Raw genomic sequence first — 24,526 nt, forward strand, 5'->3', positions numbered from 1 at the left:
GAAAATCTGAGGTTGAAAACCCCGAATTTTATTAGTTTGATTTGGTGTATAAATTTAAAAACCCAACGCAATTGATTTAGTTTAGTGTTTAAAATATCCGAACCAACCTGGTCCATGTATACCCCTAACTCCATTCAATACTTCTATTTCTAACATTCGAAACTAATAACTCCATTAGCTTAGGGGTGGATTTATGTTAATGCTGAATAAATTTTGTCAAGACTCTATAGATATTAAGAAAATTCACTAAATATTGTATTGTAAACCTAATTATTATTATATAGTATGTAGGAACCATAAACTTTAAATTCTAATATGTTGATTGTCTAAAAAGAGAAAATATACGAGGAGAGAAGATGTGGAAAAGGAAATAAAGGAAAAATTAGGTCTCTCATCTCATCATTTGTCAAAAGCAAACATTTGAAATTGACAGCAACATATAACCGGTATCAATCAGTGGTCGAGGGTATATTTGTACTATTTTTGTTACGGCAAGAGCATACATGTATTACTTTTTTTAACGAGGGATATATCTATTAGTTGAGGAGTATAATTGCACCTATTCCCAAAAAATTTAAAATCAACCCATTTGAAGGACAAAAATCAAACTTCAGCCTATTTGAAGGGCAAACCGTGCAATTAATTAAATGAAAAGAAAGTTAAAACACCTGTAAGAAGTTGGAAATTAACCCTAAGCAGGAAACCAAAAGCTTAACCCAGCTCAAAAAAGCAAAAGATGAAAAACCCATTAATCAACAAGTAGTAAGGTGATTTGAGAGTACAATCAAGATGAAAAAGATAAAGTTACCTTGATCAAAGCTTGACCCATATCCGAAAATTTACTGCTATGTACAGTACGTTCTCTCTTCTCTTTATTTTTCTTTGTTTCAATTCTCCATACAATTTTCTTTGTTTAGAGATATGCTTGTAGCTCCTACCTGGTCGGTTGTTGAGACATTTGTTTGGTTTTGAAATAATAGTCTCCTTTTTTTTTGTTTGGTTTTGAAATAATAGTGTTCATGGAATAAGTCTAAATTTTACTGAAAATGACTGGGTGACCTTCTTGGAATTGAGTATTCCAAAGCTACAGAAGTAAATTTTTCTTTACTTTCTGCTATATATAACTCAATATTATTGAATAGAGGAACTCAGCAAAAAATTCTTGATTTCTTCTCTACCAACTTAATTTTTATAATTTTAGTGCAGAAATGGGTTATCAAAAACTTGCATTGTTTCTGCTATATATAGGCTTTCTCTGTCAACTTGTTTCCTCTTCATCCTTACCTCATTTATGCCCCAATGATCAAGCCCTTGCTCTTCTTCAATTCAAGCTCATGTTTATCATAAATCTTAATGCTTCTTATGGTTGTTTCGAATATACAAGCCGCCAAATGATTAATTCATATCCGAAAACACTATCATGGAACAAGAGCACAGATTGTTGCTCCTGGGATGGAGTTTATTGTGAGGAGACGACTGGACAAGTGATTGAGCTTGACCTCAGTTGCAGCCAACTTCAAGGCAAGTTTGATTCTAACAATAGCCTCTTCCAACTCGCCAATCTGAAAAAGCTTGATTTGTCTTTTAATAATTTTTCTGGGTCGCTCATTTCACCTAAATTTGGTGAGTTTTCTAGTTTGACACATCTTCAGTTGTCGGATTCAGGTTTTTCTGGTCAAATCCCTTCTGAAATCTCTCATCTTTCAAAATTGCGGGTTCTTCGTCTCTATTCTAATTATGATCTTAGATTAGGACCTCACAATTTTGAACTGCTTCTTAAGAACTTGACCCAATTAAGAGTGCTTGACCTTCAAAATGTGAACATCTCTTCCACCATTCCTCTAAATTTCTCTTCTTTTTTAACAAATCTATGGCTTCCAAACACACAGTTATTTGGTATATTGCCCGAACGAGTTTTCCACCTTTCCAACTTGGAATCTCTTCATTTATCATACAATCCCCAGCTCACTGTTAGGTTTCCCACAACCAAATGGAATAGCAGTGCATCTCTCATATGTTTAATTCTTAGCGGCGTGAATTTTACCGGTAGGATACCTGAATCATTTAGCTATCTAACTTCACTAAAAATGTTGGTCATGAGGTCTTCAAATCTCTCAGGGACCTTTCCTAAACCTATATGGAATCTCACCAGCATAGCAATTCTAGATCTGGGAAGTAATAATTTGGAGGGATCAATCCCCCAATGCTTGGGTGAGATGAGTGAGCTTTCGGTTTTGGATTTAAGCAACAATAGTCTAAGTGGGACAATTAATACAACTTTTAGAATTGGAAACCAACTCAACATCATTAAATTGGAGGCGAATAAGTTACAGGGAAAAGTCCCACCATCTTTGATCAATTGCAAATCTTTGGAAGTTCTTGATTTAGGGAACAATGAGTTAAATGACACATTTCCAAATTGGTTGGGAGCCCTACCTTATTTGCAGATTCTGAGGTTGAGATCAAATAAGTTGCATGGCACCATTCAAGCTTCAAGGAATGAAAAATTATTTGCTCAACTTCGAATCATAGATCTCTTTTCCAATGGATTTCATGGGAATTTACCCGTGAACCTTTTTGAGAATTTTGAAGCTATGAAATTAATTGATGAGAAAAACGGAACCCCAAGATATGTAGGAGATAGAAATCGTTACTATGATTGTTCTTTGATGATTACAACAAAGGGATCGTATCGTGAATTTGTTCGAGTTTTGACCTCAAACATAGTTATCGATCTCTCAAAGAATAGATTTGAAGGTCATATTCCAAGCATTATTGGAGATCTCAGTGGGCTTCGTACGTTGAACTTATCTCATAATGGCTTGGAAGGTGTTATACCAACATCACTGCAACATTTATCTGTACTTGAATCATTGGATCTCTCATTCAACAAAATTGGAGGAGAAATTCCCCAACAGCTTGCGTCTCTCACATCACTTGCAGTGTTAAATCTCTCTCACAATCATCTTGTTGGATGCATCCCTAAAGGAAACCAATTTGCTACATTTGAGAACAGTTCATACCAAGGAAATGATGGTTTACGTGGATTTCCGCTCTCAAAAGATTGTGGCGTTGATGATGGGGTACCACAAGCGACAACTTCAGTGGATCAAGGAGAGGAAGGAGATTCAGCAATAATCAGTTGGCAGGCGTTTCTCATGGGTTATGGATGTGGTCTAATTTTTGTACTCTCTGTAATATACATAATGCTGGCAACCCAAAGTCCAGCATGGTTTTCGAGGATGGTTGAAGAATTGGAACACAAAAGTATTGCTAGAATGAAAAACACAAGAAAAGATATTAGTGTGTAACATCTAGGTATTAACTTGATCTTTATCTTTCAGGTGATTATTTTTATATATTGATGTATTTGCTATCTCCTTCATCCTTAAAGCTCTAAACGTTATTTCTTCATCTTTGAAAATTGCAAGATTCAAGTCTAATACGTTGTTGGTGATGCAAATAAAAGCTATTACTTTCCTAGTTTGTGATGTTTCATGAAGTATTTGTTACCCTATGAATAAGTTTGTTACCTATGCGGCCTATTAGTTAGCTAATTGGATTCGACTGTAAAGTTCAGTTAATGAATTTATGAAGTTATCTTATCTTTTTCTTAATTACATTAATTAATTTCAATAGCAAGGCAAACCCTTACCTATTAAGTTTGTCCTTGAAGATGGGATTAATTGGCTTAAATATCCTTATGGTGTTAACTCGATGCAATAAAGATTGCTTTGGTTCAAGCATATTACTTCTAGATATGAGCATTTAACCCAAAATCTTAAGGCAATCAAGAAAGTAACTTAGGACTAATAAATCTCTATTAACTGATTTCATTGTTTATGACCCAACAAAGGCCCATAACTGATGGCCCAAAATCTTCAGCCGCGTCAGATTACACATCACAAGTTAAGGTTTTTGTAAAAAGCAAATTTATGTCTTCTATTCTAATTTAGAGCATGCTTAGCAGCGGTTAAAAAGATCAACAGCCGCTCTTGTGTGGATAAAATGTTGGTCTTTAATTGAACTCTACTACTGCCTGTTCATGATGGTTTTGCCTTCTATGTGGTCCGCACACTTGGTGGTGCTGTCTTTGTAACGATTTTATGTCTTCTATTCTAATTTAAAATGCAATTTCAGGAATGTTTTGCTCTGATTTATGTTGAGGTTCATGACAGTGCCAATTTATGGATCTTTGTTTTTTTAAAGCTTGTCTTCTTTTACAGAAGTTTGTAATTTTCTAGACTTCAAAATTGGTTGAAAGGAAGGTAACCTTTTTATTTGTCTATTTCAATTTTGGCTGGATTATGAATATAATATAGCTGGATATCTTTTAACTTGAAGGATTGGATTAGGAGATGTGTATTAAATGATCAGATTCTCTTAACATTCCAAGTTTTGCAAATTAGCCTTTCTTCCTCACTTTTTTTCTTCCAACAGTTGTTGCCCAGTAGCTGTTTTAGTGCCAGTATTATTTGTTTGACAAGAAAAATAATGGCATCATCTTGAATTTCTTTGAGTAATTGATTAGTGATTTTAGTAATTTTCAATTTGGTCGCCGCAGGAGGTTCTTAGCAGTTTGGTGTTAAAGTAAGACTCTTATGAGCTAATGCAGTAAAATTTATGTGTAGTTTCATACATATAACTTAAACCTTCTCACAAGGCACTCCTTTCTTTTTCTTCTTTGATTCTTATTTGTCTCTCAAAATTTCATTTACAGATATTTGTCAGTGCTCACTATGACCCAAAATTTGGACAAGCTGAGCCATGGACGAAAGTCTTTGGACCAGTTTTGTATATCTTAAATCTGTCGTTGGTGGAGAGGATCATCTTACTCTCAGATACGATGCCAGACAACAGTTGTTCTTATCATGACTTTCACCTACTATACAACATTTTTTGAAATTAATTGAATGCAATATGCCTATATTATCTAATTAACAACCATTTGAAGAGGTAAACAGAAATTTCAGCGCGGAAAACATGAAAGGGAGTAGAGGTTAATAAGCAGTCAACCACGTTTAGATGAGTTTGACCAGAAAATATGTAACTAACTTTATCCCTAACCCATGACCCATGGCTTCTAAAAACAAAAACTTACAGTTGCAATCACATCTTCTGATGAAAAATTACCACACACTCAAATATTTGAAGAACTTGATAAATCCACGTGAAATGTATATGGCATTCAAGCTGTTGATCATTGGTTGTGAGATTGTTCAAGAAGAAGTCCAGTGGGAAAAGAATCAGATCGAGATTTTTAACTATCGTAAGATTAACCTCTTCATGAGTAAATTCAAGCCATAAAGGTAAAATTCATGCTAGATTTTAAGTTTATGTATCATATCTGTGTTTCAAGGTACTAACTAGACGAAGCTGGTATAAGTGGCACCTATACATTGCTTCCATGCTGGATCTGCCAATTATTCGTAGATGCTGATTCTATGGTGAATTTCACAATTTCAAAATGGTTAAAGCAAAGCTTATTTTTTTAGGTGATAATTTGCAGCGACAATGACGAGAACAGAGGTGACTGAAGTTTCTGGAATTTAAGCACAAACGGTGCCAGTGAAGTACAAAAGGAATGAAGTGATGGTCAAATGCTTTATGTGAGTGTTGCGAACTGACAGGGTGGAAAACTGTGGTTTTATATTGATCGTCCGGGTGAGAAACCAAGTTGAGGGAGGAGTGAACAGTATCGTTCTTCTCTATTGGTGCTACAGAATGAAAAGACAAGGTAAATTTTCATCGGAAACCAATTGTCAAAAATGAATTGAGCATTTAAGCTACTGGCCAGGACACCTACTAAATGTTGTGTATTACTAATTTTCTTTGGCAGTATTGTGACGAATACGCAGATCTATATAGGATTTATACTAAAGAAGAATGGAGGAAATTACTCTTCCTATTAACACCAAGAATTGTGGATATGAACTTGGATACATATAGGAGGCAGGTTCAATTTTATGCCTATCATCCAGACTAGAATTTATCCTTTTACTTTATGCTCCTAGAGAATTTCATTATTGTGAAAGTCTGATAATAAAACGTATTTAAAACCTGAGGCTGTGTATGTTTACAAGGAAAATTGTGACAGAGTTACCATGGGCGGTGGTTTTAATGGGTTGCAGCGTCAACGCAACCCAATAGGTAGAGACTAATTTAGAATTTAAACCTAATGGAAGAACCAAGTGAAGTTGCATTTACTATTACCAAGCTCCATGCAGTGTGAATAGAGTTTCCTTCAATTCATTTTTCCCAGCTATAATTGTTTTACCTATCTTTCTCTCCCAAAAAAAAAAAAAGAAGGTTACCTATCTGTTCTTGATCTTTCGTGAAATAGTCGTCTTCCAACTATTGGTTGCATCTCGCTGCCTGAAATTTAAACTACAATAGAGAAGGGGTTTGTCTGAAAAGTAAGAGCTTGAGTAATATCTTCGGGAATTAGAGACTGAGTAAGACAATTGGACAAGTCATTTAGACGAGCAATATGTTGAACCGTAGAAATATTCCTCGTGGTTTTTAAAATTCAAAGAATGTGTTAGTCCATTGAAACTCGCTAAACGTCATTTTTCATGTCAAACTGTAACTCCATACAACAATTAAAGATTGTATATGCTCCGTAGTGTGAGTATCTTCTAAGTACTATTCAAGATTTGCAACTAGCCGTTCTTCTTTGTTTTGTCATTACTTTTTCTCGCCATGATTAAGATGTTAATTTGAATTCACATGTATCAAATGATTATGATCAGAAAATCAAAGGATATTGATGAGGAAAAAGTTGTTATTGCAGAAGAAGATGATAAACTCCGATTGTCAAGAACTATGGTTTGCTTAATGTTGCTTCAACTTCTTGGCCTGAGGCTTGATTTCTGACACCCATGGAGGAAAGAATAATGAATGTGAATTATGTCTTTGTATTTTAGGAACTTTAAGAACAAGTGCATAGACCTCTGGATCCTTCTAATCCCTTAGGATAAAAAGAGTGAGTTTCTGTTCCGTCATATTTGCTTTTGAAGTGACGTGTTAATGCGTTCATTAAGCTGGTGAATTACACTCACATCATGCCGACACGTTACACACTGGATGTGGATCTGAAGGATTTGGTGGATGTTGATGTTCTTTGGGCACGTGATAAGAAGTTTACTGCTGTAAGGAGACTAAGGGTAGGCTTGAGGAGAGGTTCAAGAATGGCAAAAATAGCTGGTTCTTCACTAAGCTTAGGTTCTAAGCGAAGGATGGTAATTTTGGTTTCGTTTTGTTAAGATTGAATCAAATTTTGATGAAATGGTAATGTTCATAGTATTGAAGAATTGACGGATTATGTTTTTACTGTTAAGATACTATTAGTATGCTTTTGTTGTTGAACATTTTTATTGATGGATAAGTAGACTTTCTCGCTTTCTCGCTTTCGTCATTTCTTAGTTTCATATTGTTTTCGATATGCTTGGTTCTATCTGACCTTTGTCACTGAAGACATTATCAGGCTTTGTATGAGTATCTTAGAGTTCAAGCATTTGATCAAATTGGATACACACACTGTTTGATACAAGTATAAAAATTTAGGCATGAAGCTTTTGTTTCTTTTCCAAACTACTTTAACCCCCTTCATGGTGTTGTCATTCATGTAGTCTTTGCTTTTATTTATTCTTTATTTGTGAATATTAGTATCAGCATGTAATATGAGGACAACATGATCGGTAGCAGAAATAATTTAGGGGATTTGGAAATAGGTTGCTTCAGTGCCCAAATTAGACTCTGAATGTTAATAAAAGGATATGTTGGGAGATTATGACCAGTATTCCTCGGACATGTTATCATTAAGGACCTCCTCACTAATGCTAAATGGTTATGGTATAGGTCTTACATTCTTGGTGAACCATTTCATTGGATTTAACAAGAAGTCTATACTTTTCAGATTCTTTAGTAGCTAGCTCTTTATCCAAAATATTGATACATATCTGTTTATGCATTTTCTACACATGTCCTAATGTTATAGGTTATTGAAGTGCAATATTTGGCTCGTGAAGAAATTGAAGTAAAATAGTATGTTAAGGTCGACTTTAACTTGGTAAACTTATAAGATTTTTTTTAGCTCTTTTTTTCATAATATTGATGCATATTTGCTCATATATTCTCTATACATGTCCTAATTTTATAGGTTATTGAAGTACACTTGGCTGTTGAAGAAATTGAAGTAAATTGAACCAGTATGTTAAGGCCAACTTTAATTGAATGACATTGTAACTGTGAAACAGTGCTATTTCTTGATTTGGGTTCATCTGGCTGTAACACATTACCATCTTCCATGTTTTCCTTCTAACTAAATGAAGAGTGAGTTGGTTGCAGCCCAAATATGGATCTGTTATACCTTTGCGATTTTACCTAATATCTTCCGCTGTTGCATGCAGTGCCCTTTGAGGAGGATGACAGGGATCCAATTATCTCCAAGTATCTGGTTTCTTGACCATAACTATCATGGTATGCTAATGGAAAAATTTAGTGCTTAGTAAAACTAATGTGTATATCAAGTACTGGCTGCACCAAGATTTGGAGTTGGATTTAAAGATTAAATTTGAGGTGAGTTTTGGGATTTTATTATTTGGGTGTGTTCTTGTTTTTTTCTGTTTTTTATCCATGGAAGAAGATGAAGCTAAAGCTTAATGGTGATGATAGGCAGGTCGGGCGGGGCGGGTCAACAAAAAAAGTGGTAATTTTTTTTGAAATTGGGTAATTTGAGAGGATTTGGGAATTTCCATCCAAATAGGGGCATAAGTGTGAAGTTTGAAGGCAGCAGGGGTATTTTTGTTAACGTTCACTAACAAAGGGTATATTTAACTAATAAAACAAAGTAGAGGGGTATATTTGACCCTTTTCCCTTGAAATATATTCTACCCTAATAAGTTTACAACAATATCAAATATTTTAATATAAGAATATCACTTATTATAAAGGTACTAATGTCATCTAGAACTGCACTTCGTGCAGCCACTTCAATATTGTAGCACTGGATGATATATTTATTTCCTCTAAACAAAATAAGTTTTAAATATTTTGTTAAAATATTATGGTTTAATATACTCTAAAAATAGAATTAAAAATTATAACCTAAAGAAAGAAATCAGTTGTTGAAGTAACTTACTACAGTGATTGATAACTGAGTGTAGATATTAAGGTTGCCTATAATGGTAAAAAATTATTCATATCCAGTATTTACACTAAATTATACTAATTTACTGTGTTAAGTTATAAATTAAACGGAAAATAGGTAACTAGTTAATGATTAGTGATAACAATGTATATAAATAGGTGCCAACTAATTTATTAGTTTGGTGTAAACATGGATAAATTCTGACCATCTGCTGTTTGTAACTCTTTTAGTTATGAGATACGTTGGCTAGGAACAAATTTCTATTTCCAATTTTATTAAAATAATTAGATTAATATGCTCAGACGAATAAGATAATAATTTTGACGACTAATTTCTTTTGAAATCAACAGCGCATTGCGCGGGTAAAAATACTAGTGTATATCTGCTATCATTATCAAAAAAAAAAAATACTAGTATATATAGAAAAATACTTTATTATCCCGACAGCAGTAGTTGGGAAGTTAAAAATAACTAAAAAGGGTATTGGGAATAGTGTTAGGTCTTTCAAAAATTTCACTTCACTTCCTCTTCGATCAAACCACCAAATTGATGGTTAGAGCTTTGTTTCACTCTCTTCGGTATATTTGATTCTATTTGTTTTGGTTGAATTCATTTTTATTAGTACGGTAATGATTTTGCTTCTTCAAATCTTTAAGGCGAAAAAAAAATAGCTTCATTTTTATTAGTACTGTTATAGTTGTTTGGTTGAATTCTTAGGTTCTATAGTATTGTGTTTGCAAGCAGGTGCAGCTAATAAAATAGCAATTTGCTGTAAACCACTACTCGTACGCCCTACAAACATAACATTGAGGAGGCATCCCACTGCAGTTCCAAATTTGCGGAAATCTGAATCTGGAAAAGTAATTAACAAACATTGAAGTGCTTCATGATCTATTTAGTTTTCCAGCTTTCAAAATATGACATTAAATTAATAATAACACAGCAATTGAGCACAAATCTATTCTCCCTTTGTTTATCCTAAATTCTGATTTTTTTGACCTAGTCATAACTTTTACTATTTTAATAAACATTTGAATTGAGCTTGATATTTTCATTGGAATACTCTCATTCTTTTGTTAAAACTTTGAATTTGCTAACAAACACCAGGTGACATGCTTACCTGTATATATCCTGAGGAGAGAAGAAGTTGGAGAAAAAAAAATAAAGTGATTCTAGATTGTGAACAGAAAGCAAAGTAGAAATTGTCATCTCTCTCTTATTGTGTGTGTGTGTGTCTGTGTAATGGAAGGGGAAAGTACTTGTTGACACCCAATTTTGTCCCGCCTCTCCTCCGAAATACCTATTTGCGCTTCTAATATTTTGGAAAAATAATAATAAAAAAATAATATATATTATTTTACTATAATTACTAGCCTCTTATCAATACCGACGTTTCATTATTCTATTACAGTTACTAGCCATTATTATTATTATTATTATTATTTATTATTATTATTATTATTATTATTATTATTATTATTATTATTATGTTACCAATATTATTATAATTCACAATTTTTATCATTTCGGTATTTAGTAATGAAAATGTGCATTTTGATAGGTAACTGTGGAATAATATACTCTCTTGTTTTATAGATTTCCCATTAAAATTTAAATTAACTGGATAAATTTGAAGTACTTTCTCAACGGGAATATATGTTTTCATTAAGTTTATTGCCTCCTTGGTTATTTGAAACAAAGGTGTTAATTAATAAGCCACATGCTAACATGAACATGATTAAGACTTTAAGCAATTGTTCCTTTTTTAAAAAAAACCTTAATCAGTCACTAGATTTAATTACTTCTTAACTGAACACTCTTTTCTTCATTCTCTTTCAATTGTGTCCTCTAGGTACTGTATGGATAAGAGTGTATTGTTGTGTTTTCTCCCTGATTAGAACGGTTATGAGGTTCCATCACTTCTTCTACACTGAATATGGAAAAGATAAAAGCTTGTCTACAGTGAGATATGATTTGTTTTATAGTAAATATCCATGACAGTGATTTGTGTGTTTTTTTGTAATTTTTGAATCAGATTACTTCCTTTTTACTGGAATTACCTATCCATGTTAAAATAGGAACTCATTTCCAATGTTGCATTTTCCTTTCAACTCTGTCTTGGATATCGGTTGGATGCATTTTTATTTTATTTTCAAATTCGGTATATCCCAACATTTTTGATTGAATTCAGGAAGGATTAAGGAAGTACCTCAAAGATAAAATCATGTCTTTTGTCTAGGTTTCCTTCTACACTATGTTGATGTAATCTTATCATGTTTAGCCATTTTTTATTATGCTTTCAATCAGTTCTTCTATGGATCTTTCCATTATCTTTTCCTTCTCAAAGAACTCCCTGTCTATTCAGATGGCTTTAATTTAATTAGATTAATCCATATAGGGCATGGGGTTTAATTTTCTTATGAAGAGCTCTGTATGATTTGATGGTGTGCTATTTGTATAAGAATGAATAATATCTCTGGAGCATAAGCAAAGAGCTTAAAGGATTTCCTTGTTTTCATGGAAATGTTGGTCTGAATATGAGTTAACCTTGGTTTCTTGCTAAGTAGTTTAACTACTCAAGTTTACAGCAGTTGTTTATTGAAGCATAACACTTTCTTCCTCCCAAACTATATTTGAATGCTAATATGTTTCCTTGGTTCTGATCTTTGTCGTTAGCGCATTATCATGTGAGCTTTGGGACTCTAATGAATAAAGGTGACCTTGCATGAATTAGCCGTAAAAAAAAAAACAGTAATACGTTTGAGAGTCTTAAGGCAATTGTGCTATGCTTCCTTTCATTTAAATTGATTTGAGCCCATCTGAGAACTAAAAGAGCTGATACATCTAATGTATACTTGACTGTTGTTGTGTGCCTCCTACATGAAATTGTGAGCTTCTGTTCGCTACGGCTGTTGGGCATAATCTTTGCCTTAGCATATTTTTGTCTGCGTGACTGCTGTATGGTTGGATATAGTGAATATACTTAGTCCATATTATGTGCATCTTCATGGGGGCGAAACATGTGTTGGCAGATCCCTAATACAGTCCATTGCCAATACAGTGTTTAAATTTGTGCATTGTTGCGAGCATACTTCATTCGAAGTATGTATATAAGTATGCTTAAATATACCTAGTATATATTGTCTACTGGGCTGTTTTCAGTTTGTATTTCTTTTGTTTAACCTTATTGATTGTATACTAATCTTTTACTTTCATTTTTTGCATGAACTCCGCCTACGAGTCCAAGGGATTCGTCTCCTTTCCCACATTCGGGGTTGGGCTAAAAGCCCAACATAATATTCTCGAGTCATTTTCCCATCAGGCCTATCCGCAGCAAAGAAAACAAAAATATTTGGGCCTTGGCCCGTACAACAGCAAATAGGTCCAGCAGTTCCCAAATGGGCTGGCCCATTCAATATTTTTTTTACCTCTTTTATTTTATTTTGTGCATTTAACTTGTGTTATGTAACTAATCCTTTATCCCGCTCTATTTTCTTAAATTAGCTGAACTTTAGTGTATTAGTGGGCTTAGTTTAGTAATGGGTAATTTAGTTTAAGAAAGACTAACAATTCATCCCATTAGTTTATTTCTCTTCTTTTTCATGCTAAATGTCTAATATTTTTCATTTGAGAATGATTGATTGGCAAAATGACATGACTATATATTTTAAGTAAAAGGAATCATACTTTCATCATAAACGTTTCCAAACGTCACTAATACGTAAATATAAACTAAGTATATTCATAAATAACTCTTCAAGTTCGAATCAATCATGCATTTAATTAAACATATCACATTATCTTATTCAAAGTTCAAATTTGCGAAGTCTTATATTAAAACTATTACTCATATGCAAATTATCTCTTACAAGTTTTATTTATTTTTTTATATTTTGAAATAGTATTAGCATTTAAAATCATATCAACATATCTTTAAGTGTTATTTAGCATTTCAAATCTTCTTTTGCTAAGCGGCATTTGAAATTTCCTTTCTATATAAATTATCATATTTTCTATCAGTCTTATTCTAGCTAATATTTCTCATTTAAAGCCTTAGTAATATCTCTAAGCATTATTTTAAATAGCATTACTATATTTTTATCCTTTTTAAACCTTAGTAATAATTTACAAAATTATTTTCTCAAATATTATATACGCATTTAATTTAATTAATTAACCTAAGTTGGTCGGATAACCGTAAGTTAACGGATTCTAAAGGATGCCTAACCCCTTCCCTTTAGGATAATATAGAGCCCTTACTTAGAATCACACTGGTTAAGCAGACTATTAATTGAGGTTCAGTTTTAACTTTGCCTTAGTTAACCTCTAGGTGTCCTAATTCACCGTTAAATTAATTAGGTGGCGACTCCTTAAATTAAACAAATAGGAATCACCAATACGTCATACCCCTAATTTTGACTCCGGTTAAAATGGGGTGTGACAGCTTGGCGACTCTGCTGGGGACTTTAGGTTCTTAACCATAACAACTTAGGTTAATAGTTAATTTGTTGGATATTTTGTTTGTTTTCTTTTTTTGCCTTTATTATTGCTTTTTCCTTATATGCTTTTGGTTGTTTTTATTTTATTCCTTATGTAAATTTTCTATGTAATATGTATGTTATTGCTTTCCTTAAATTGGCATTCCGCTCATATTTCTTCCACTCCTGGAAAACTCACACATATTCACACACTTAAAGCGGCTTCGCAGTTTGCGCCCGTGCACTACTAAATTACCCTTTAGTTGGATCGATCTTGTGGATTTAGTCGATCGGCGGTGCAGTCGACGGCCACGGACTTTTCACTCCCAAGTTGTCCGCTTGGGGGAGCCTTGTGTCATAGGAAAACCACTCTTAGTCTACCTAGGTAGAGCGAAAAACAAAACCTTGTAAGGACATGCATCATTTTAAACCTAGGAGGCTTAATACCCTTGGTGTATTAAGTTCATTAGCCAACCTTACCAAATGTCCAAATGAGTCTATGACTCTAAGTGACACTATTCACTATTTATGTGCATTATTTGAAGGACAAATATGTGGAATATGTGGATCTAATACTCTATAGATAAATATTTCAAGGAAACTGACATTTTGTTGCAGGTTGCCGTGGAGCATTAAATTAATGCCGGAGGTTGAAGATAACCAAAGGAAATTAGTGAAGTTGAAGTATTAGATATCTTAGGTTGATTTTGAGATGTATTATTGGCATGTAATAATTTTTATTCTTGCAAATTTAGTTTTAGGAAGAGTTATGGAATGAAACATAAAAGACATGTTTGTCCTTCAAATGTTCGTTAGGCCTACCTCTGGTATAAAAAGGTCTCTTGCATTATAGAACGCGATTTATTATGTGCAATAATGTATTTATGCAATATTATGTCCTTACCGTATACTGACTCGTTTTCTTTTTTCTTATTTTATCTTTTTTCTTTTAAACTTATTTTCAAAATTAAAAAGGTTGACTTGTGCTGAAGGGGAACTGACGGAGTATCCATATTTCACACGATCTAAAGCCAAGAAATCAAACTCTGACTCATCACTAATCACCTGGTTAACCAAAAGACTCGTTCTAAAATGAAGAAAAGTTTGATCAATGCAACCATTTCATCTGAGCCATCTCTTAGTTTACCGATCATAAGTAAGCCCACATCGGGTTCGGCCATTTTTTCAAAATATTTCAGTGTTTTGTTGTATGGGTGGAACTACGTGTGGCCTGATTTCCTTTTGGATACGTAGGCAACCCATATCGGGTTCGGCCCTCACTTTTATTAAAAACAAAAACTGAAAAGTTCTTATTTTGCTCACGAACTACGTCTGGCCTGATTCCTTTGGGATATGTAGGCAACCCGAGGCGGGTTCGGCCCTTTTATTTTGAAATTTTTAATATCTTCGGTTTGTCCAACCATTTTGGTTCCTATAAAATACATAAGGATTTTTATATAAGATTTTGGCCTTCCTACTTTTTAAATTCATATGTCCTAGTATCTTGAAACTGGGACAAATTTTTGAAATCGGTCAAATCACTTTAAAAAATTTTCATTACAACTTTCTCACTTTTCGATTGTTTAGAACCAAGTGCCTCCAGGACTTGAAACTGGGACAAAATTTTGAAATCGGTGAAATCGCTTCCAAAAACTTTCATTATAAGTGCTTACTTTTCAATTGTCCAGAATCAAGCGTCTCCAGGACTGAAACTGCGATAAATTTTTAGAAGTAGCATAAAAGTGGTCTTAAATGTTTAACCATTTTAAATAAAAATTCATTCATATTTCTAAAATGCGAATAAATTCAAAAAATCGAGTCTTCCTAATCATTTTACAGATTAGAGCCACTAAGTATTTCCTTTCGAAGTCACCCAAAACTCATTACTTTTATTTTTTCAAAATACACTTTGTATAACTGAAACTCCCCGGCAAAGCAAAACATGTGATGAAAATTGAAGAACGAGGGACGCGACCGAGTCAAAAATCAATTCAAGGGCCAAGTTCCCCGACATGCACAAGTCAATCAATTTTCTTTTAAACTCACAATTTTTCTTTGATGAGACAGGTTCGTATTTGGCTCCTCTTAGAATTTTAATTATGGACACGATCAAAGAGTTGACCTTCTTCAAAAGACAAATATTCTTCAACAGGGATGCAAAGGTAGCTTGCGCTAAACGGTGGACGTCGTGCCACTCGTCATGAAATTTCGATCACAGCAGTGGACACAAATTTATCTTCTCAACCAAGGGCTGTGAGCATAATTCTTTCAAACCCAGCTATTTACATATTCTTATCACTAACAGTTGTTTTAGCTCGTGGCATTTCTCGATGGATCAAGTGCACATAATCGTGGATTTAACCTTCTTCAAAGTGGATACTGACATTGGACACCTGTTATTGGTTTGAATTCCTCAACTTTGTCATCACTTTGTACATTTTTATTTATTTCAAGTCGCTAACAAGTTCTTTCAGAATGTGGTATTTTAATAAGATAACAAGATTGAAATCTTGCGTCGTATATTAAATTGTGGGGATAATTATGGATTTAACTTCCCTCACAAACGTAACACGGATTAAGATGTGGATATAAATGTGGATACCTTTCTACAATACTATTTTTTTTTTAGTGGACGTGGATTTACATTGTGGATGTGGACGTGGAAGTAGAAGTAGATTTATATCGTGGGAAAGAATGTGGATTCATATGAACATTGTGGACGTGGAAGTGGATTTATTTTTAAAGTTTGTGAAAGTGGATGTGGATTTACATTTTTGTACCGTGAAATGCGGACGTGGATTTATATTTTTGCACTGTGGAAGTGGACGTGGATTTATTTTTTCTGCACTGTGGAAGTGGATGTGGATTTACATTTTTTGTACCGCGAAATGCGGACGTGGATTTATATTTTTTGCACTGTGGAAGTGGACGTGGATTTATTTTTCTGCACTGTGGAAGTGGATGTGGATTTACATTTTTTGTACCGTGAAATGCGGACGTGGATTTATTTTTCTACACTGTGGAAGTGGATGTGGATTTACATATTTGTACCGTGAAATGCGGACGTGGATTTATATTTTTGCACTGTGGAAGTGGACGTGGATTTATTTTTCTGCACTGTGGAAGTGGATGTGGATTTACATTTTTGTACCGTGAAATGCGGACGTGGATTTATATTTTTGAACTGTGGAAGTGGACGTGGATTTATTTTCTGCACTGTGGAAGTGGATGTGGATTTACATTTTTGTACCGTGGAAGTGGACGTGGATTTATATTTCAGTTCAGGCGCCCACCTCCGAATGCGGGTATTTTATATTTCAGTTCAGGCACCCACCTCCGAATGCGGGTATTTTATATTTCAGTTCAGGCACCCACCTCCGAATGCGGGTATTTTATATTTCAGTTCAGGCCCCCACCTCCGAATGCGGGTATTCTATATTTCAGTTCAGGCGCCCACCTCCGAATGCGGGTATTCTATATTTCAGTTCAGGCGCCCACCTCCGAATGCGGGTATTTTATATATCAGTTCAGGCACCCACCTCCGAATGCAGGCACCCACCTCCGAATGCGGGTATTTTATATTTCAGTTCAGGCACCCACCTCCGAATGTGGATTCAACTTTCAAAACAGGGGTTGCAAGTGTAACTTCTCCAACCTCGTCTTATTTACACATATATATATTTTTTTATGGCTAACATTTGTTTTAGCTGGTGGCTTTGACCAATATCGAAGTTGGCATCACACATCAAATCGTGGAACTTTTTCTTCGGCAGCGAACTGGGGCAATTTGTTGGGAAGGATAATCAGACTTCCCGACATGGGTCAAAGATCTACCTCGAACACTCGTCTATTCCAGCAATTCAATTTTCAAGAATTCTCAAGTTTCTATCATAATACCCAGTGTTATCATAATTCAACACTGGGACAATATTTCGCAAGTTTCGCGCCAATCGGGGTTCATTAGTCATTCAGATGTCATAATTGTCCCAGAACTACACTCGACCTGATTCTCGTACAACCCGAGATATGTAGGCAACTCAGAGACCGGAGTTCGGTCATAATCCTCTCAAGTTTCCTTTAGCCGGGACAAAATAGGCTATTGAGTCAACGTCTTTGCCCGGCAACTCTTTTCATCATTACCGGGCAAAGAGGGACAAGTTGTTGACACCCAATTTTGTCCCGCCTCTCCTCCGAAATACCTATTTGCGCTTCTAATATTTTGGAAAAATAATAATAAAAAAATAATATATATTATTTTACTATAATTACTAGCCTCTTATCAATACCGACGTTTCATTATTCTATTACAGTTACTAGCCATTATTATTATTATTATTATTATTATTATTATTATTATTATTATTATTATTATTATTATTATGTTACCAATATTATTATAATTCACAATTTTTATCATTTCGGTATTTTACCAGCTTACGCACACACATCGCATTTATCTTTGCATAATTAAATAATAGTGTTTATTTACTGTGGATTTTCGAAATATTATTGCACGGCTATTACAACGCCATTTTTTATCTGAGCACTAATAATTGCATATTTTATGTTACGTAATATTTTAACGCAAGTTATTTAAGTAGGTCTTTATTTAAACGCAGTAGCCCAATCAACCCATACTATTTTCGGACCAATTCATAAATCAGTCCACATTTTAATTTACCAGCCCAATTTAATTCATCCTAGCCCAAATAATTAACCAACACTTCGGATCAGCCCATTCATTTAATACCCAGCCCAAAAATTGATCCAGCCCATTACCCACGTTACCCGACCCGGTCCAACCCCATTTCCTTATTCTTTTACCCTAAAACCCTTTCCTTCTCTTTCTTTCCCCTTCACCCTCATCGCCGCCTCCTTCGCCTCTCTCTCTCTCCTTCCCTTTCTTCCCTCTTCTCCGCTTCCCCCCACTCGTTCCTGTTCCCCACCACCGCCGCCCACACCCGCTCCCACTTCTCTCTGTTCCCCACTTTCCCTTGTCTCCCCCCCGCTCCTCTCTCTTTTCGTCACAAGAAACCCTAAATCGCTTTATAAATATCCATCTCCAAATCAGTTGAAAGGGGGGGATTTTTCGGGTTCACGAAGTTACCTCAAGAAGTAAAGGATTTTTTGGTGAAACCCCCTAAGAATCAAAGCTTTAGAAACGGAGAAATCCCCTGGAAATAGAGCTCTCCGAGTCATCCGAAATCCCCCTAAAAATAACAAATTTGCAGTGGTTGTGCTAATTTGAAAACATCGAGTCCAAAATATTAGAATATTTGTTTCCTGTTTTTTGTCTTCTTTGTTTGTTGTTGTGAATTCGAGCATCGCAAACTCTGGCTCAATAGTCTTCGAGGTAGATATCGAAACCTTCGCCTCATTTCGCTGCACTCGAAGAAGGTAATTCTCTATTTTTTTTATTTTCGCATTCGTTGTTGCTCTGTGTTATTTTGGTTGTTATTCTGGGATTAGAATATTTTAGTTTAGTTAAGCTAATTTTGTTAGACAAACAAGTTGGTTTGCAGGTTTTCTGTGTTGATCTGTTTGTATGGTTAAGTATGACAATTTGGTTTAGTTTGGCTTAAGTATGTGAGCAAATTTTCTTTGGTCAATTAATTTTGGTCTCATAGCTCAGTAGGTGTTGATGTATTCATTCAAGATTGTCGTCTCAGTTGGCTTGTGTTCTGTTTAGCTTAATTTAGTAGCGTTACACATATTCCTATTTTAATTAGTTTAGTTTCGTTTTAGTAGTGAAAATGTTTAAATATTCATGTTCAATGTGGGTTAGTTTCCAGTCTAAGTAGTAACAGAACCTATCTGTTCATGCCTTAATTCAGTTTCAGCTAATTTTAGTTTTATTAGCATGTTTGTGTCTGTATGTAGTTCATGTGAATATATTGAATGTTCATGCCTCTGTATAATTGAACCCTTATGCAGTATTGTATTTCTGTTCTCCTTTAACTTTGTTGAGCATATGAAGCCATGAGTTTAGAAAACTAAATCGTTTTATTTTTTCCTCTCCTTGTTCCCTAATTAGAATCAGAAAAAATATGATTGTGTGTTTTTTTTTGTTTGGTCTCAACATATGTTGCCTATTTGTCTATTTTAGAAAAAATAGAAGAAGGGTTAAGTGTGCTAATATCCAAATGTTAGAGTCTTTACTTGAATAGAAAATATGGGTTTGTTAGATGCTTTTTATTTAGTAATGAAAATGTGCATTTTGATAGGTAACTGTGGAATAATATACTCTCTTGTTTTATAGATTTCCCATTAAAATTTAAATTAACTGGATAAATTTGAAGTACTTTCTCAACGGGAATATATGTTTTCATTAAGTTTATTGCCTCCTTGGTTATTTGAAACAAAGGTGTTAATTAATAAGCCACATGCTAACATGAACATGATTAAGACTTTAAGCAATTGTTCCTTTTTTTAAAAAAACCTTAATCAGTCACTAGATTTAATTACTTCTTAACTGAACACTCTTTTCTTCATTCTCTTTCAATTGTGTCCTCTAGGTACTGTATGGATAAGAGTGTATTGTTGTGTTTTCTCCCTGATTAGAACGGTTATGAGGTTCCATCACTTCTTCTACACTGAATATGGAAAAGATAAAAGCTTGTCTACAGTGAGATATGATTTGTTTTATAGTAAATATCCATGACAGTGATTTGTGTGTTTTTTTGTAATTTTTGAATCAGATTACTTCCTTTTTACTGGAATTACCTATCCATGTTAAAATAGGAACTCATTTCCAATGTTGCATTTTCCTTTCAACTCTGTCTTGGATATCGGTTGGATGCATTTTTATTTTATTTTCAAATTCGGTATATCCCAACATTTTTGATTGAATTCAGGAAGGATTAAGGAAGTACCTCAAAGATAAAATCATGTCTTTTGTCTAGGTTTCCTTCTACACTATGTTGATGTAATCTTATCATGTTTAGCCATTTTTTATTATGCTTTCAATCAGTTCTTCTATGGATCTTTCCATTATCTTTTCCTTCTCAAAGAACTCCCTGTCTATTCAGATGGCTTTAATTTAATTAGATTAATCCATATAGGGCATGGGGTTTAATTTTCTTATGAAGAGCTCTGTATGATTTGATGGTGTGCTATTTGTATAAGAATGAATAATATCTCTGGAGCATAAGCAAAGAGCTTAAAGGATTTCCTTGTTTTCATGGAAATGTTGGTCTGAATATGAGTTAACCTTGGTTTCTTGCTAAGTAGTTTAACTACTCAAGTTTACAGCAGTTGTTTATTGAAGCATAACACTTTCTTCCTCCCAAACTATATTTGAATGCTAATATGTTTCCTTGGTTCTGATCTTTGTCGTTAGCGCATTATCATGTGAGCTTTGGGACTCTAATGAATAAAGGTGACCTTGCATGAATTAGCCGTAAAAAAAAAAACAGTAATACGTTTGAGAGTCTTAAGGCAATTGTGCTATGCTTCCTTTCATTTAAATTGATTTGAGCCCATCTGAGAACTAAAAGAGCTGATACATCTAATGTATACTTGACTGTTGTTGTGTGCCTCCTACATGAAATTGTGAGCTTCTGTTCGCTACGGCTGTTGGGCATAATCTTTGCCTTAGCATATTTTTGTCTGCGTGACTGCTGTATGGTTGGATATAGTGAATATACTTAGTCCATATTATGTGCATCTTCATGGGGGCGAAACATGTGTTGGCAGATCCCTAATACAGTCCATTGCCAATACAGTGTTTAAATTTGTGCATTGTTGCGAGCATACTTCATTCGAAGTATGTATATAAGTATGCTTAAATATACCTAGTATATATTGTCTACTGGGCTGTTTTCAGTTTGTATTTCTTTTGTTTAACCTTATTGATTGTATACTAATCTTTTACTTTCATTTTTTGCATGAACTCCGCCTACGAGTCCAAGGGATTCGTCTCCTTTCCCACATTCGGGGTTGGGCTAAAAGCCCAACATAATATTCTCGAGTCATTTTCCCATCAGGCCTATCCGCAGCAAAGAAAACAAAAATATTTGGGCCTTGGCCCGTACAACAGCAAATAGGTCCAGCAGTTCCCAAATGGGCTGGCCCATTCGATATTTTTTTTACCTCTTTTATTTTATTTTGTGCATTTAACTTGTGTTATGTAACTAATCCTTTATCCCGCTCTATTTTCTTAAATTAGCTGAACTTTAGTGTATTAGTGGGCTTAGTTTAGTAATGGGTAATTTAGTTTAAGAAAGACTAACAATTCATCCCATTAGTTTATTTCTCTTCTTTTTCATGCTAAATGTCTAATATTTTTCATTTGAGAATGATTGATTGGCAAAATGACATGACTATATATTTTAAGTAAAAGGAATCATACTTTCATCATAAACGTTTCCAAACGTCACTAATACGTAAATATAAACTAAGTATATTCATAAATAACTCTTCAAGTTCGAATCAATCATGCATTTAATTAAACATATCACATTATCTTATTCAAAGTTCAAATTTGCGAAGTCTTATATTAAAACTATTACTCATATGCAAATTATCTCTTACAAGTTTTATTTATTTTTTTATATTTTGAAATAGTATTAGCATTTAAAATCATATCAACATATCTTTAAGTGTTATTTAGCATTTCAAATCTTCTTTTGCTAAGCGGCATTTGAAATTTCCTTTCTATATAAATTATCATATTTTCTATCAGTCTTATTCTAGCTAATATTTCTCATTTAAAGCCTTAGTAATATCTCTAAGCATTATTTTAAATAGCATTACTATATTTTTATCCTTTTTAAACCTTAGTAATAATTTACAAAATTATTTTCTCAAATATTATATACGCATTTAATTTAATTAATTAACCTAAGTTGGTCGGATAACCGTAAGTTAACGGATTCTAAAGGATGCCTAACCCCTTCCCTTTAGGATAATATAGAGCCCTTACTTAGAATCACACTGGTTAAGCAGACTATTAATTGAGGTTCAGTTTTAACTTTGCCTTAGTTAACCTCTAGGTGTCCTAATTCACCGTTAAATTAATTAGGTGGCGACTCCTTAAATTAAACAAATAGGAATCACCAATACGTCATACCCCTAATTTTGACTCCGGTTAAAATGGGGTGTGACAGTACTCTCTCTGTGTGGCGTGTGTGTAGTGGGGTTGTTAAGAAAGCCAAAACAAATACCTTTTTGGTGATATCTTTGTTAAGGTATCAAACAAGATGCATGTGTTATTGTTGCTCCCAAACGCACACGTAAGTATACGTGGTTACAGGATTTTAAAGTCCAGATATTGTACTCACAGAGACTTAGATTTTATATCGTTCAACTAATTCAAATTCCGTTGTAACTATTCAAGAAAGTGATGATCAACGTTTTTTTTTTTAATACTAAACTACTAACTGCAAAAAACAAATAAAGACGATTGTTTTGTGATTGAGACACTTATAACGAAGATTATAAGGTTTATCATATGAGAGAAAGTTCCAGGGTCATGTCTTTCGACAATCCAGTTAGTCTTCTGACAATTCTACCTATCTTATTTCCTAAGTTAGTAGTTGACGAGTTAATTGTAACTTTATGAGTATCTTCCGAGTTGCTCACAAAAAAGTAACAAAAACGCATTTACTTCTACGTACTCAACTAAGCAAGGCTAAAGGGTATATTTCTATCCTCATTAGCGAAACGATTATATCGAACAAGCCCTATTTATTCTTATTACATATGCGAATTCCCTATCTCTAATTCAATTCACACACCATAGATAGTGTCTAATTAGAGATCAAGCAATTAAACAATTAAGTACAAGAATAAATATGCAACCCAAAAGATGAAAATTTAATAGATAATAATTGTCGCCAAACCAATTATCATGGCTTTTGCCACAACCCTAGAATTAAAGAGTTTAGCTCCACATAGATATGAAGGAAAAAATAACAAATCATTCGAATAAAAACGTAAAAATGAGTATTACAGAGGAGAAGATAAAACACTATAACTATAGCCTCTACGGCGGCTTCAAGCTCTCTCTAGATCTAAAGTTATAAACTTCGAGTTTCAAATTATCCAAAGATATATAAAAACCCTGTTTTATGGACTATTTATAGGTGTATTAAAACGAATTGGGAAATATTGTCTACCGCGTCAACATTTGACGCGTACCGTGATGCACATGCCCAGATAAGTCTCTTTCTTCATTGTCAATTTCAATTGTTTCCCTTTTTTCATTTGTTGTTTTCTTCTTCCATCATTATACTTTTATACTTTAATTCCTCCATCAGTATGTCTCCATTTTGTCTCCCCTCACCTTCTTTATTCTTTTCTTTTCTCACTTTTTATTCAATTTTGTTCTGAATTCTTTTATCGTCACACCGTTTTATTTCTACACAATAAAATATAATATTAAGCATAAAGTTATATAATAGAATTCAAAAGACAATTAAAAATATTAAGATGTGAGGAAAAAAAAAATATGTACATTTTTGGTTGAAAATCAATTATTACAAGTGTTAGGACTTTGTGTTGTACCTTTGATTTAAATCTTTCTATGCATTGACTTAAGAATATGAACAACTGATGGTTTCCTGCATTAATTTGAATTACGGTGCAAAGACTTGAGAAAGATTAAAAAGTCTTTACATATTGTGTGACACATTGAGATGGCTATAGTAATTTTTTCATGATAACAACTTCACTAGAAAATAAGCATATGTAATTGACAACTCTAAAAGTTTCCTCCACTAGCAACTTGACACAAACCTGTTGAATACAAGTAATTGTCTTCCGGTGAAGAGAAAGAGTGTTAATTTCTTAATAAGGGCAAAGCATCATAGTGAAATTATTTATCTTCCAACTTTACAAAACTTAAAGATAGTAATTCCTTTCTGACCAGTTGATCTTATCGCAACTTTCATCTAAT

At 33.8% G+C, this 24,526-nt stretch overlaps 1 protein-coding gene across 13 annotated transcripts; it reads left to right on the forward strand.

Annotated features, from left to right (window-relative positions):
- Window positions 1–606: 606 nt before the first annotated feature.
- Window positions 607–9,839, forward strand: LOC132625105 (receptor-like protein 9DC1). Of its 13 annotated transcripts, none has more exons than XR_009576654.1 (7): window positions 955–3,318; window positions 5,496–5,737; window positions 5,840–5,956; window positions 6,794–7,241; window positions 8,000–8,071; window positions 8,162–8,334; window positions 8,412–9,801. XR_009576654.1 is itself a non-coding variant. In XM_060339936.1 (2 exons), the coding sequence occupies exon 1, from the start codon at window positions 1,209–1,211 to the stop codon at window positions 3,309–3,311; it is 2,103 nt and encodes a 700-aa protein (XP_060195919.1). In that variant the 5' UTR covers window positions 955–1,208; the 3' UTR covers window positions 3,312–3,318; window positions 4,721–5,417. The 13 variants fall into 13 exon arrangements, 1 of the variants encoding a protein (XP_060195919.1); XR_009576660.1 differs by having other exon boundaries at window positions 6,927–7,241; XR_009576662.1 differs by lacking the exon at window positions 955–3,318 and adding an exon at window positions 607–854 and having other exon boundaries at window positions 5,510–5,737; window positions 5,840–7,241; window positions 8,412–9,839.
- Window positions 9,840–24,526: the final 14,687 nt, after the last annotated feature.

This window comes from Lycium barbarum, chromosome 2 (assembly GCF_019175385.1).
Source record: "Lycium barbarum isolate Lr01 chromosome 2, ASM1917538v2, whole genome shotgun sequence".
NCBI lineage: Eukaryota > Viridiplantae > Streptophyta > Magnoliopsida > Solanales > Solanaceae > Lycium > Lycium barbarum.

Coding starts and splice junctions, on each gene's coding strand:
- LOC132625105 (XM_060339936.1), top strand. CDS start 1,209: ATGGGTTATCAAAAACTTGCATTGTTTCTGCTATATATAGGCTTTCTC.